The 14,810-nt window shown below is 38.5% G+C and overlaps 1 protein-coding gene across 5 annotated transcripts in view; it reads left to right on the top strand.

Annotated features, from left to right (window-relative positions):
- The window catches only part of DENND5A (DENN domain containing 5A), a 70,493-nt gene that overhangs the window by 27,969 nt on the left and 27,714 nt on the right, over positions 1-14,810 (top strand). For all 5 annotated transcript variants that reach the window (XM_074150058.1, XM_074150057.1, XM_074150056.1 and 2 more), the window contains 3 exons: positions 1,866-2,053; positions 12,026-12,343; positions 14,449-14,664. In XM_074150058.1, the coding sequence (XP_074006159.1) occupies positions 1,866-2,053; positions 12,026-12,343; positions 14,449-14,664 (722 nt within the window). The remainder of the gene's footprint in view (positions 1-1,865; positions 2,054-12,025; positions 12,344-14,448; positions 14,665-14,810) is intronic.

Raw genomic sequence — 14,810 nt, 5'->3', positions numbered from 1 at the left:
GGGGAGTTTTGTGTAGTAGGAAAACACTTTCTATTCTGAGACTTGTTCTTTCAAATAAACAAGCTGAATACGGACCAGCTGGGATGTTTGTATATCTATGGCTACATTTAAAGTTCCTTTAAAAGCTGAAGAAAATAGGGTATGGAATGGATTATTCTTCCCAAAGCTTATCATTAATTCATCACTTTGCAGTCAGTCTGTGATTAAAGCTGCAAACCAATAAGTAATTTTGTAGGCAGAAACTGGTGTCCAGGCAGACTAGGGGAGTGCTGCTGGTGATGTTCATTGATTGTTCCCTTATGTGTTTCAGTCCATGTAAGCTTTTGGCAAAATCTTTAAACTGTTTAAGCTATTCTCGCTTGTTTTGATGGAAAGCTCCTTCAGTCACGGTAGATCTACTGTGAGGCAGTGACAAGTAGCTTTGTGTAGGAACCTTTTCCATAGGCAGAGCTTGATATGAAAAGAAAAAGCAAAAGCCTAGATTGCAGAATTATGACTGATGTTAGCAAAACTTTTGCTGAGTTCCTCTTGGGTTGTGGGGCTCTCTGCAGACCCCAAACTCTGCAACTTTGAGTTCAAACAAAATTAATCACGAGTGCCAGGAACTGAATTTCTTGGCTCTCTGTCTTCTGCTATCTGAAGTCTGAGTGAAGGATGGCTAAATGATAGAATTAAAGCCACAACCTTAGAAAGTGCACAGTTAATTATTCTCCAGAGTGTTTGTTTAGAACAACTGTTATTTTTGCAGTTTTTGTCTGCACTTTGTGACGGTGTGCAACGGCTTCAGAAACCTCAACACTGGAACCTTTGCGTTCAAGTGTCTTTTCCAATTTCAGTGTCTATAGTTTTATGAACATGTTAGGAGAAGACATGTGTACCCCATACTCCAACACACATATGAAGGATACAAATTTTTTTCCATTCCTTCTGTTGCCCCCTGCTTTACTGGCTGGAATTGGATATTGTTGCTTGTTCATTCTAGCTTGACTGAAGATAGGAATTGTCGTAGTCTTGTGAGCTTGTTTTATACTCTTTCCAGTCTGGCAGCTCGAAAGCATTCTGAACGTTTCAGCAGTTGTATTAGACCAACGCTCCAAATTCATCTGGTATTGCCTTCTCCTTTATGGTGCATAGATATCAAAAACCACTAAAGATGATTCAGTAGTGTAAAAGAGGAGGGCGAGGTTTTGGCCCAGCATACTGCAATGGTGACTGCTCTAGCCACCGGCTGTGGAATAAAAAGATTTTTTTGGTATGCGTGTTGCACAGGTGCATTTAGCACTGCTGGGGGAGATGAGATGTTTTTACATTGAATTGAGACTTCAGTCATACATTGCAAAAGATAAACGAAGCTGATCCTTTTTATTTTCCACAGTTATTTCAGTCACACTGTTGGGTTGGCTACTAGACAGCAAGCTTTATAGACATTTAAACACTCTTTAAAAAAATGTTCATCTGAGAGATACCAGATGCCTTGGGTTTCATCCAAGGCTTCCATAGAAAGCCATAAGCACAGAGAAAAGAAATGATTTCTGATGTGTCTCTTAGCTGATTACAATGTTGCTTCCGTACTCAAACTGGTGTTCCTGGTAACCCTGGTATAGGTAGCACTGAGTGACTTAATGGATGCTAAGACTCAATTTTCTCATTTCCATATGACTTGTAGAATGACCTACTTTGAGCTTTCTTTATTGTTTCAGCAAAATGTGCTTGGGTGTACAAGTCTGGGCTTTCATTAAGATGCTACTCAGCTAGTACTGGGTTTCGTGGTTTCTGTTTTAAAGTAAGCTCTCATTTCTTTAACTCGGATTAATTTACTTAAAATGTTTGTGAAAGAAATATTTTTTTTTCTTGATCTTTTTCAGATTATCAGAGACTGATGACAGTGGCAGAGACCATCACAGCACTAATGTTTCCATTTCAGTGGCAGCATGTGTATGTTCCTATCCTTCCAGCATCCCTCCTTCATTTTCTAGATGCTCCTGTCCCTTACCTCATGGGCTTGCACTCTAATGGGCTGGATGACAGGTCTAAGCTGGAACTTCCTCAAGAGGTGAGAGGAACTCGTCTTGATTGATTAAACATTGTACGTGACTATGAGGAATATGAGAAATGAGTCAAAACACTAGTGCTAACTGTAACAGCCATTGTGAAGTTTGGGATAGCTCTACTTTATTTTCTTGATATGCTGGAGAGAATATGGTGAAATCGATAAATAAACCCTTGTTTTGGAAATTTTATGCTCTGATAAAATTAAACTGTAATTTTACAGGTATTGGTGCAGTAGGGTTACAGAAAGAACACTTTTGTGCTGCAAAAGTTAGCCCTGTAGTGCTAGGAAATGCAAGGAAGTGCAATGCGAATTCACCAGCTGTGGCCAAAAGACCATACAGCTGCTTCTGTGTGGTGCTGAGTGAGCAAAGCTGGCCTGACTTCTGCAGCGTGCTGTACTTGGGCTGGTTCCTGGCTGCGTGGCATTGGGCTGGGTTTCCCCGCACTGCATTTCTGAGTTGGGGCTGTCTGACATGGACCCAGCCTGTCAGATGTCTGCATCAAAACTATTTCAATTTTTTTTCTAGAATGCATACTTCAGTTGGCAGCAAAATGTCAGCATCTACTTGAGCAAACTAGTGCTAACTGGGATAGTGCTCAGAAGTCCTCCCTTGTAGTGAGTCTCTGTTAACACCAGCCACTGTATAAAGGAGAAGCAAATGGTCTGTAAAGGTCCTGCAACTCGTACATGGGGCTGGGACTACGTTCAACCTGCCTTAGAATATTGTTTTTATTTACTTATCCCACTGTTCACTTCTCTCTCGGCACGTCCCCAAAAAGAATATTTGTGTTTAAGAGCTGTTTGTGTGAGGATCAGGGGACCAAGAGTGGTTGAGCACTACCTGAGGCAGCAAAGGAAATGTCTGCAGGAGCCAGTAACCACCCGTGGGAAGTATGTCAGGCAGCTGGTGCCTGGCTGGCTTGTGAGGCAGTTCCATCCATCATGTGAATGACTTCTCTTATAGGGCACCTTTGAATGGTTTATTTACTCTTGTATGTAGAAAAAGCTGAGTGTTACAATATATGGCCTGGCTGGCTTTTGTCAGGAAGCTGGACACCTGTCAGGTAGCCCTGTGGGAAGTGAGTGCTTGTAGACTTATTAGCCGTGGAAGCACACAGGTCTGGCCTCTCCTAGCGTCTGCGTGCTTGTAGGTGTAAATTTGTTGGGGAGAGACTAGGTAAACCATGGAAAACACCCTACTAATAGGCACTGGTAGGATTCTCTAATTTCTGCCATTTTCTGTTTGTCTGTTTCCTTCTATTATCGTTTACGTTACTGGGAAAATAGAAGTATGGCAGGCAGAGGGTTTTGTGGTGGTGTTTTTTATTTTCATTATCAGGCATTGCTGCAACATAGCTTGACACAAAAAAAAACTTCTTAAAAAAGCTGTGTGAAATTAAAGACAAGATATTTTTGTGAACCTCCAGTCTGGTCACCATGCCAACGTTGCTCTTTTTCTTAAATCCATATGCTGATAGTTTTCATTTGTTTTTCCTGGCAAGTTCAAAGGAAAATTTCTCTTCAAACTGTGTTATTTTTTCTATGAAAACTAAACTACTTAATCTCTTGATTTCTTTCTTTTCTCCCCCTCTTTTTTTCTTTTTGCACTGACATAATTAATAACAGAGTAATGTATATACTTGCCATGAAAACAGTCTAATCCTTTGGTTTACTACACTTTTACAAAATTTGGGATGTGCTGACAGGCCTAATTAATATGGTTAGTATACTTTTTAGACATGATAACTGGTGAGGTAAAATGCATGTGTGGATATGCATGTTAGTATGCACCATGGATATTTCCACTACTATAACAAGCTTCTAAAAGACTGTCTTCCTTCTGAAAAGAAGTTCCTCATTTTAAAATCGCTGTAATACTTCCAACTAAATAAATACATTTTGATTTCAAATAGATATTTCAATTATTTAAAAGGTAAATGGTTTTGAAGAGCTTTACCAGCTTACTTCGGAGGTTTAAAGTAAGGTAGTTGATCTATTTTTAGATGTTAAAAAAATTATATGGCACATCAATTTACATTTTGTTTTACAGATAGCCTTTTATGAAGGTGGAGGAGTAGATTTTTGATGGTATCTTACAGAGATATGAATTGTCTGGGAGGGCAGGGAGATGAGGACACACAGGACTGAGATATCATCCACGTGATGGAATTTACTGCAGAAATCCCCTTGGTAGTCACTGCTGAGTAAGGTTTCTTGTGAACTGTTGAAGTCCTTAGTACTGCAGGCTGGGAGTGTAGCTATGGCATAGAAATGGACTTGAACATGTGCTGTGACTAGAAAGTTATACTATACCAATAGATTTGCTTATCTGAGAGGCAAAGTAGACTGGAAAGAACAGGAGCTCACCATTGTTGAGATTTTCATTGCAGAGTGTTTACTTTCAAAAAAACCCAATGCCGAAAAACCCCACCCCCACACCGCAATCCTGCTGTTGCAACAAGAAGTAAATGTAGCCTTTTAAAATGAAAAGCAGAATTCAAAGTGCGTGCTGGACTCACAAAATGAAACTGTTGGTCAGTATCAGAATTTCTGATATTAATAACTTAACGAGCTTTAATATATTTAGAACTGCAGATTACAGGTTCATCTCAAAACTACTTTGCTTTATGATTACGTTTTCAGATACCCTTCACCTAGAGAGCCAGAGAAGCTCTACACATTGAATTCCTGACATAGAAACTGAGAAGAAATATGCATAAAATGTGTTGTAGAAGAGGGCATATGGATTCTATTATTTATACTTCAATAAATACAAATTTATCATCAGTAACAAAAGGGGTATTAATATTTAACATTGCTTACTTCTAAAATTTGGAATGTATATGATCCTTTATGAAATCATCAGGGTTTTCTGAGGAACTTAATTTCCAAGTCCTCCCTCCAGGCTCCTGATTTACAGATATAGTAAGTATCAGAATTTTCCTCACTTATTGCAAAGTGTATATAAAGAGCATTTCTATGTTCTAATTTATTTTGAGTTCTAAAAAAAAAAATTAATTTTTTTTCTTTGTCTTGAAACTGCATAAATTGCATCTGCGCTGCTAACCCATTTACATGGATGCTTGGGACAGCTGCTGTTAAGGAAAGCAATATATAATTTAGACAAGGGCCAGAGAAGTGAGCTTTCACAGAAAATCTAGTTAGTGCTTAGTTGAAAGGCATTGCGGAATAATATAATGAGGCATGGATGCCTCAGTGTCATTGTAGACTTCTTGACTGTGATTTTATAATGAAGAAATTTTAAAAAGACTGATTTGTCTTGCTCAAAGTGTTTAAGGCTAATATATGTGAAAATACTATCTGTCCTAACTCAGTCTGGTTTGGTTTAAGTCTTGCACACGTATGCCATAAGGCTTGTTTTCACAGAATCACGGAATTTTCAGAGTTGGAAGGGACCTCTAGAGATCATCTAGTCCAACTGCCCTGCTAAGGCAGGATTGCTGAGAGCACATTACTCAGGACTGCATCCAGGTGGGTCTTGAAGATCTTCAGAGAAGGGGACTCCACAACCTCCCTGGGCAGCCTGTTCCAGGGCTCTGTCACCCTCGCTGTAAAGAAGTTTTTCCTCATATTTGAATGGAACTTCCTATGTTCCAGCTTGTACCCGTTGCCCCTCGTCCTGTCACTGGGAACTTGTAGTGGTAGTCCCCCATATTTTGGTCACATCTGGTGCTTTAAGGGAATGCTTCACCATGGAAACCCAACTGTATCCTAGATGTTGATGCTTTGTCAGAAGATGATTACAATCTTCAGCAAAATAAGTGTATTAGTACAAAATTCAAGTTTAGACCATCACTTGGGTACATCAGAAGACAGTGCCTGATGGAGAATTCATTGAATTTCACCAATGACTTGAGGACGTGACTCTCTGTGGCCCAATAAAATTGTAGAAAAGACTCAAGGCTTACTGTAGGGTTGAGTTTCTTGTACGTCAATGATACCGGGCACTTAAAGTTAAGCTTGCTCTTATATGTATTGCTGCTTTGCTGAGGCCTCTTTCTGTATGCAGGAGCGTTCTTGTGGTTTCACTGCTAGCTGCATCAGACGCTTGTAAGGAACCCAGAAGAGAAAGAGCGGGCCTGGGAGAAGCAGTGCTAGAATAAGGTGCTGCAGAAATCAAAGGGGAAGGGAAGAACACGTAGCCGTTTCAGAAGTTGCTGGCAAAACTGTGGTTTGTTTATCGGTAAAATTGATCAAAAAAGTGGTTAAACTAGCTTTCTTGCAGATCATAAGCCCAGCAAGTACTAAAGTAAGATTGTTTTTTTGATGTGTCTTTGAATTTCCTTTTAAAGAAACGTTTGCAGTGCTACAGCAATATATTTTTAACAAGCAAGTTAATCTGGGCCATTTCATGGTACTGGCTTTGTGTGTGCATCTTGCCACTCTGTAATGTAGGAGAATGATGGAAATGTAAATTATTTTGAGTGAAAATAAGCAACACTGAGTCTTCCAGCACTGGTTAAATCAAACAAAAGTAGCATCTCATTAAAAAACTTGTTTTTAATGGAATGATCCCAAGGGTCTCAGGCAATAGCTTTTTATTTTAGAGAAGTTGAAAGATTTTAAAAGCTAAGATCCAGTTCTCTGCTAATATAAGACAGATACATATTCTCAGTATTTTTATTTCAACCATTACAAAGATATTATTCAATACTAAATCTTAACAAATTCTGTGAGTTTTTAATTTAGGAAGTTTAGAAGATGACTTCTCTTGAAAAGCCCTTTTTTCGTCTTGATGCCAACACATTTAGACCAGACTGACCAAGATAATTATTTTTGAAAGATAATCACTGCTTTGTATGCATTTTCAGGCTTTCTGCTGGTGTGAAAGATCCTTGATAATATTGCAAATCTATTGACAGACTTCAGTTTTATGTTTTCCTGTACTTCAGTGTTAAACAGCCACTTGAGGAGTTAAATTCATGTTTCTGAAAGCTGCAGCTGTAAGTTGTTGTCAGTCATAAATTTTGGGTTGACATGAAAAACAGTATTACTGAGAATAAATACAAAAGTTTACCATTTGCTTACAGGAATGGCACAGGAGGATTCTTTAGAGTTTAAGACCACTGTAAACACATTTTCCACAAGCCACCCGTATGTTTATAAATTTGCATGTCTATGCTTTATCTATGTTAAGTGAAGTGAGTGGTTATTTGCGAGGTTGGGACCTAATACACAAAGGTGATACATGCTGTAAAAATGCTGTAGATAAATGGTTTTTAGTTTTTCAGTGCTGTATTCAAGCAGAATCCTTAACTCAGAACCATGTTTCAATCTGACTGTCTAGGAGGGGATGTGAAAACCTGTACGTAACCTATAGTTTGAGCTCCTGTGCTGCACAGAGGATTCATGTAGTGGTGATTGTGCCATCAGAACTGACTGTTCTATATTGTTGTAGGCATCTATTTGCATACCATATAAATATGTATTAATGTTTAAAATAAGGTGTACTTTCTCTATAGGATGTCAGTGGGGTGGGGACTTTAGTCATTATTGGTGAATATTAGTTTCTTCTTAGACATCCTTTTGGCAGAACCTAGATAATTTCCTTCTATATTTTTGAACAGAGCTGATAGAAAGGATATGGACTTGATGCAGGCATTGCTAGATACGTGTAGGGGTTTGGCCCTTATAGTAATTGAGGTCAAACTAAAGAATTGCAATTGTCCTCTGGGTTTGGAATTGGTGGGTGTAGTCCAGGCCCCACTGAGCCCATGGGAATTTGTGCTGTTGACCTCAGGGGACCAGGCTTTGGCATCAGATACATGAATATTGACTTACTTGCGTTCACATTTCTAAGGTTTGTAAGACTTTCACCTGGACACCCCATTATTTGTGGTGATAACAGTTTATAGGAATGACAAGTTTTTAAATTAGGATGTGACACCCTTGTTCCTTAGTGTAGTGTCTCAGGAGAATCATTTTATTGCGTGATGATGTTATGTGCCCTCTCTTGTAACAATCTGCTATTAAAATGGTGGGTAATCGTTTGAGGTTCTCTTTTGGTCAGAAAACCGATACCTCAGTAACAAATAAAAGAATATTTGACTGTTCTAGAGACCTGAAATACCAAGCGACTAACTTAAGGATGCTCTTTCAGTCGTATCTCTACTTACACATGCTGCTAAGTATCTTGTCTTTATATATAATTTTAATTTTGTATGTGTAAAATGATGATAAGTGTATCCATAGAGGCTTATATACAGAGTTGTCAGCTATTCAATCACTCAACTCTGCTCTCTCCAGAAACAAAATAACTGAAACTTTCTGATCAATGAGCACCTTTATTTTTCTACTTTGTGTACTTGCCCAGTTCCTAGCATGCAAAATGCTTTGGATGACCATGATTTCACAGAAAATAAGTGTTTAATTTTTCTTGCTTTTTAAAATAAATTGAAGAGGGGTCCTCTCTATCATTGCTGGTATTCCTTTCTGTTGGATCTATAGTGTAGCAGCATTGTGAGACTTGCTGTTTTGGTGTCTGTTACTGGTGGTTGATTTACTTGGGATTTCATTTGTACAGAAAAATGTTGCTTTGGTACCTCTTGAAGGGCTTGTGAAGTAAGGTGTCCTTGCAATTTCTGTTCCCTGGGGAACAACTCTAACCATTCTATGATTCTAACATAGTCTTTTCAGAACTGCTTATGCAGTTCTTGAGGATGACCTTGGTCTCCCTAAGTTAAAAGAGGCTAAGTTAAGCCATCTACTGAATCTTCTTTGCTTACAGATTTATAGAATGGTTTGGGTTGGAAGGGACCTTAAGGATCACTTAGTTCCCACCCCCCTGCCATGGGGCAGGGACACCTCCCACTAGACCAGATTGCTCAAAGCCCCATCCAGCCTGGCCTTAAACACTTGCAGGAATGGGACATCCACAACTTCTCTGGTCAACCTGTGCCAGTGTCTCACCACCCTCACAGTAAAGAGTTTCTTTCTAGTATCTAATCTAAATCTCCCTTCTTTCAGTTTAAAACCATTATCCCTTGTCCTGTCACTCCACTCCCTGACAAAGAGTCCCTCCCCATCTCTCCTGTAGGCCCCCTTCAGGTAATGGAAGGTCTCTATAAGGTCTCCCTGGAGCCTTCTCTTCTCCAGGCCTAAACAATGCAACTCTCTCAGCCTGTCTTCACAGGAGAGGTGCTCCAGCCCTCTGATCATTATGCTGCTCTAGGTAGTCCTCTAACTTATGGGTTATTAACCAGGCACTGAATTAATGTAGAGTGTCCTCAGAAATACTTCTTACACTCTTTACAGTATTGCTGCACACTTAACATATTCCTTTTTTTTTTTTTTTTTAATGCTTTTATATAGGGAAAATTCTGAGAAATGTAATAGCAAGTTGCATGGTAAGCAATCATCGTTAGTGGCTTAGAGTGTTTAAAATACGTGCGTTGCTCTTAAAAGACAAAATCTCCAGAAAAGATATTTAACTGTTGGAAAAATTAGCCAGATGAGCCTAGATAGTTATAAGTAATTTTAGCAAGCAATAAACTTGGCTTGTTTTTTTCATTGGCAAGGAGTTTATTTTCAGTGTGAAGACTAGAATTGTTAAGTTTAACATTTGGTTACTTTTTGGCCAAGCACTTTTTAGGTACAGCCAAGCTTAACCAAGAGTGATGTTTTCTGCAGAATCTGTGCTAAGGTAAGATAGTCCAAAAAAGAAAGTAAGTTGAACGGTATCACTTGAAGAGAGTTTAAAAAGGAAGAAATGCAATTAAACTGCTTGAAGAGTTTCTTAATGAGTCTGTCTTCACATTTCTCAGACTGCTTGTGATGAACTAAATGTTTTTTGTTCTTCCCTCAGCACCGATTGGCAGTCATTGTGCCTGGTTTCAAGGCTTTCTTTCTTTCATGTCTTGAAGTGCTTACAGTGTTCCTGATAAATACTACCTGAATTCTTATCATCACAGAACCACATGTATAGTGGGGGTCTTGAAGTTCCTAAATTCAGGTGCTTACTTGAAAAGTGAGAGCCGTTGTGTACATACTGTCCCTTTGTGCTGAATGTTTCTTTGACTGGGAAGCAGATGCACTCTGTGTGCATCCCTAGCCCACCACTGGAGCTGCCTTGCTGGTAGGCACACAATACCTGCTGTGTTTGAGCAATGTTGATACTAGCGAAATCTAAACAATGACACCTGCCCTATTTAAAAAATAAAAACTTCTTATAGGGCGCACCAGAAGATGTTTCAAGGTCTTAGTTCTATTTATTGTCCTTGGATTCTTTTGCAATACCGAATTGAATTTGTGATTTATTTTACAGTAAAGGATCTATACAAGAGCTACTAAACGGTGTTGTATGCATTCCTTTAAGCATAAGAAATAACTACCAGTATTAAAACACTAAAACATCAGGAAATGGAGAACTGGAATTCTATTTGCCTTTGTAACTGTGGGTAATATTGTAGCAGAGCATAAACTGGACTTTTTAATGCAAAGTTCTCTGCAAATCTAGTGCAATATGTCCAGTGGACTTCTGCTTTAAGAATTCCAATGTTTTTTTGTAATTTTAATGTTGAAGTTCAAGAAATCAAACACAGCAGGTATTTATGTTTTAAGAAGAATTGACATCCTAACTCTGTTCTGTAGAAATGCCAAAAGAGGTAAATCTGTCACAAGTATTAAATGCATGTTTGCACACCAGTTTACTTAGGTGAAGGGGACATGTCAAGCACAGCTTATCCTAGTCTACCTATGACTATCCTAGTCTACCCACAGCAAAATCCCACCAGAACTACTTTGTCCTTACTGATGCTTCACTGCTTGTTTACGTTGCTCTGATTTCTGGGATCATCCATCAGGTTAATATCTTCCAGTTCTTTTCTTCCTATTAAATTCTGAGAGTGCTTGTATCCTTCTGCACTTATTGAATCATAAGAAATAACTGGAGATCTGTTAGCTCTCATGACTTGATTTGTATTTTTGCTGCAAAGCTGTAGTGAAACCTGAGTTCAGGTGTGCTTCTTAAAATAATGTGATGAAGCTTGGTTGAAAGTACCCCACAATCTGGATGAAGGAATTTTTTTATAGGGGAGGCTAAGTGAGAGTCCACATCTAATTCTGTAGTGGAGAAAAACTGAAATACTTCTACAGAAACACAACGTTTCTTCTGTATACTTAACTTCCTAAGCAGATTTCACACATGAATGGGGTTCTTGCTGTGAAGTGTGTAGTTATGTAATGTTAGGAAACCATTTGTTACAGGTTTTGCAGTGCAGAAGCCAAAAGGGGAAACCCCCCCATACCGAATATAGGGTGAGGTAAATCATTGAAGATGCATAGCTTCTTTTGATGCTGCTGTGGAAGCCATGTAGGTGGTTTTTTTTCTTTCTTTTTTTTTCCTCTTGGTCTTTTTTGATGGTAAATGAGATGGAGATTGAACTAAGAAAACAGAATTGAAACTACTTCAGTTCATTTTTCCCCTGGGAAACAAACTTCTTAACTCCTTCAAGCTCAAGTTGCTTACAAAAAAGAGAAGATGACTTTATTGCAGCTTTTGCAATATCAGTACACCTTTTAGAATGGAATTTGCCAAATCTTAGGGGAGTGGACTGATAATCTGAGGAAGAGGCAGTCACCTACCTACATATACATGTGAAAAAATAGTGTTGCAGATATCCTGTAGTTAAAATCTAGCTGTATGTGTATGGAAAAAAATCACATATCTGTACCTAATATGTGCTACAATCTCTTTTGTACCTAGTAAACAACTTTAGAGTCTTCTTTCTTAGTTACGCCCTTGCAAGACCTGGAAATGTAGGCCTTGTGCTTCTCTCTTGAAAGCCAACCAACCATTTCAGTTACAGTTGGGGCAAGTCTGTTTTACAAAATTACCAAACAAATGCAAATGTATTTGAATCTTTTAAAAAATGCAAACCCCAAAGATGAGTAAAACGTGGTCCTTGTGCTTAGTGATGTTGTAACGGTATCCTGTTCTAAATTAAATCCCAGGCTAACCTGTGCTTTGTGGATGTAGACAACCATTTCATCGAGCTGCCAGAAGACCTACCACAGTTCCCAAATAAACTTGAGTTCATTCAGGAAATTTCAGAGATACTAATGGCTTTTGGAATTCCGCCTGAGGGAAACCTTCACTGCAGTGAAAGTGCCTCCAAGATGAAGAGCCTCAGAGCATGTGACCTGGTTTCTGATAAAAGAAACGGGAACATAGCGGGATCACCTTTGAATTCCTATGAGCTGCTAAAGGAAAATGAGACTATTGCAAGACTCCAAGCACTTGTTAAAAGAACAGGTGTAAGTCTAGAAAAGGTAAGCTATGAAATTATCTGCACTCTGTTTCAACCTGCACTAGCAGGTGGTCTGAAGTAATGGTCCAAAGACTCTGTTTGTCTGTCTTCACTAGAAAGAACTTTATGTTAATGTGTTCACAAACCTTGTGAATATCTGTAGAGACGAGGGCAAGATTGGGGGAGAGGGGAAGTGGGATCTAATGCCACAACATCTAGGGAAACCTTTGGCTATCCCCTAAGTGTTTCTTTGCCAAGATAATGTGTTTAAAAATACAACTTGCCTTGTTTACTCTTGGTTTTGAGATTTATTCTAAATTTGCACCAATTCCTTGTGATTTACATGGCTGAAACTGACATCTAGATAATTCTGAAGTTGGAGTCCAATCTTGGTTTCTATAGGTATCTTTCTTTCTTGTTGTGTGTAGAATATGTGTAATTTTGCTTGTATATAATATGCTTGCCATAGGGATACTGTGATTCTTTTTCCTGGTTGATGTTGTGAAGTGCATTAGTGTCTGACTCCCAGCAAGGGAATGTGCACAGTTTGTGGTGACCCCCTGGTTGGATTTTTTTGGGCGATCAGAATTGGACAAAACAGTTGTTACCCTTTACCTGAAAGAACACTGTGCGTTTTTTGAGCCTTTGTGGAATGGAATGAAGATTTTCTCAGCAAAGGTTTTATTTCTTGCATATTTAAATTATCTTGACCAGTTCTTCATTTCTGAGTCCTATTCCTATCCACGTGACTGTAACTTTGGCTACAGGTGAGGCCAAACAGATAGAAATTGTGTGACCTACCATAGGGTGGGAAGGGAGCTGCAGGGGGGGCTTACAAGAAGAAGCGTTCGGTTACCAGACAGGATCAGATGCTCAAATGAGCTCTGTTCCTCTTCTGGGGTTTTTCTATTGCATTGTTTTCTTGTTCAGGGGAAAATTGGTAAGAAGGTTTTGTTCTTTTGCTGAATGGATTGAGAAGTGATGGGAGAAGAAGTACAGGTCTTTTTTAATTTCTTGTAAGGTTTTGTACGTTTAGGCCTTATCTACTCTGCTCTCTTCCATAATAGTTAAAGTCCCATTTTACTAGCCTTTTCTGTGATGATAGGAGTGTATAGGTTATAACTGTCAAAATTTTCTGAAATATTTAAATAATTTTTAAAACCTGCTTAATACCAAATACCTAGTTAATGGAGAATATATAGGTGCCAAGCACTACTTATGGGATGCAGTTAGAAGAAATGGCTGAAGAGCAGAGCTTTCTCCAGCAGAGAGTATGGCTGTAGGATGCTATTTATAGCTGGCCTTGGACTGCTATAACCAAGGTGCTTTAAGAAGCATGGGACAGCTGCAGCAACTGCATCATTGTGCAGATGTAATCTCTAGATATTATGTCTAGTTATGTGTGGCGGTGTCTCTTATAGTAATTAACAAAGGCAGGGGTAGCAAATGTGTATTCAAGCTACTGCATAACTGCTTGTGGCTTTGATATTTTTTTTTTTTTCCTAGATACTCAATTCCCATCAAAACTAATATCTGAATCTCATATTGCTCTTTTCATAAATCTTAACCCACGCGTTAACTGAAAATGCATTTTATTTCATTAAAGATTGCTCTTGGCAGTGTAGTGATGAATTGTACATTATGCTGCTAAGGACTTAGGTTAAAGGAAATTGACTACTAGACATGCACAGCTTCTTTTACTGTGCCTTTCTGTCTTCATTTGAAAGCTGGTGTGTATTAAACTGTAACAGTACTAATCCTGGACTTTTATTAGGCCAGACAGAAATAGGTGATTAAAGGGTAAAAGAAAGTAAATTAAGTATATGGCATACATGGACGTGTATATGGTTGTTATCTATCCTTTTTTTAATCTAATGCATACCCAGTGCAATCAGTATTAAAGTAGGTTATGGTTTATTATTGAAATTAGAACTTCTATAGACAAAGGTTTCTTTCTAGATTTTTTGATGTTACTGTTTTATTACAGTGCTTGAAACCGTTAAGTATTGTTTTATTGAAATGTTGACTTGAGCAGTAGCAGCTGAATGGCAGATTAAGACCTTGTATACCTAGAATACTTGACAAAGCAATGATACAAATTTTTTTTGTGTTCCCTTACTTTCTCAGTTGGAGGTGCGAGAAGAGACCAGTAGCAAAAAAGATCTTAAAATTCAGTGTGATGAAGAAGAATTCAAGATTTACCAGCTGAACATTCAAATCCGTGAAGTTTTTGCCAACCGCTTTACACAAATGTTTGCAGATTATGAAGTATTTGTCATTCAACCCAGTCAGGACAAGGAATCATGGTTTACAAACAGGGAACAGATGCAAAACTTCGATAAAGTAAGTTGTAATAAGAAGATATGTCAATGTGAAAAGTAAAACAGTGTTCAAACCTAAGACTTTATTTATTGGGCCATAAAATGGAAAACAGTACTGTCAAAATGGTAATTTCTTCCTTAAATTTCAGTGTTCCTCCCAAAAGTCAC

The sequence above is a fragment of the Numenius arquata genome, chromosome 6 (genome assembly GCF_964106895.1).
Source record: "Numenius arquata chromosome 6, bNumArq3.hap1.1, whole genome shotgun sequence".
Lineage (NCBI taxonomy): Eukaryota > Metazoa > Chordata > Aves > Charadriiformes > Scolopacidae > Numenius > Numenius arquata.
Note: the sequence above shows the minus strand (reverse complement) of the source record. Positions and strands in the feature narration are given on the sequence as shown.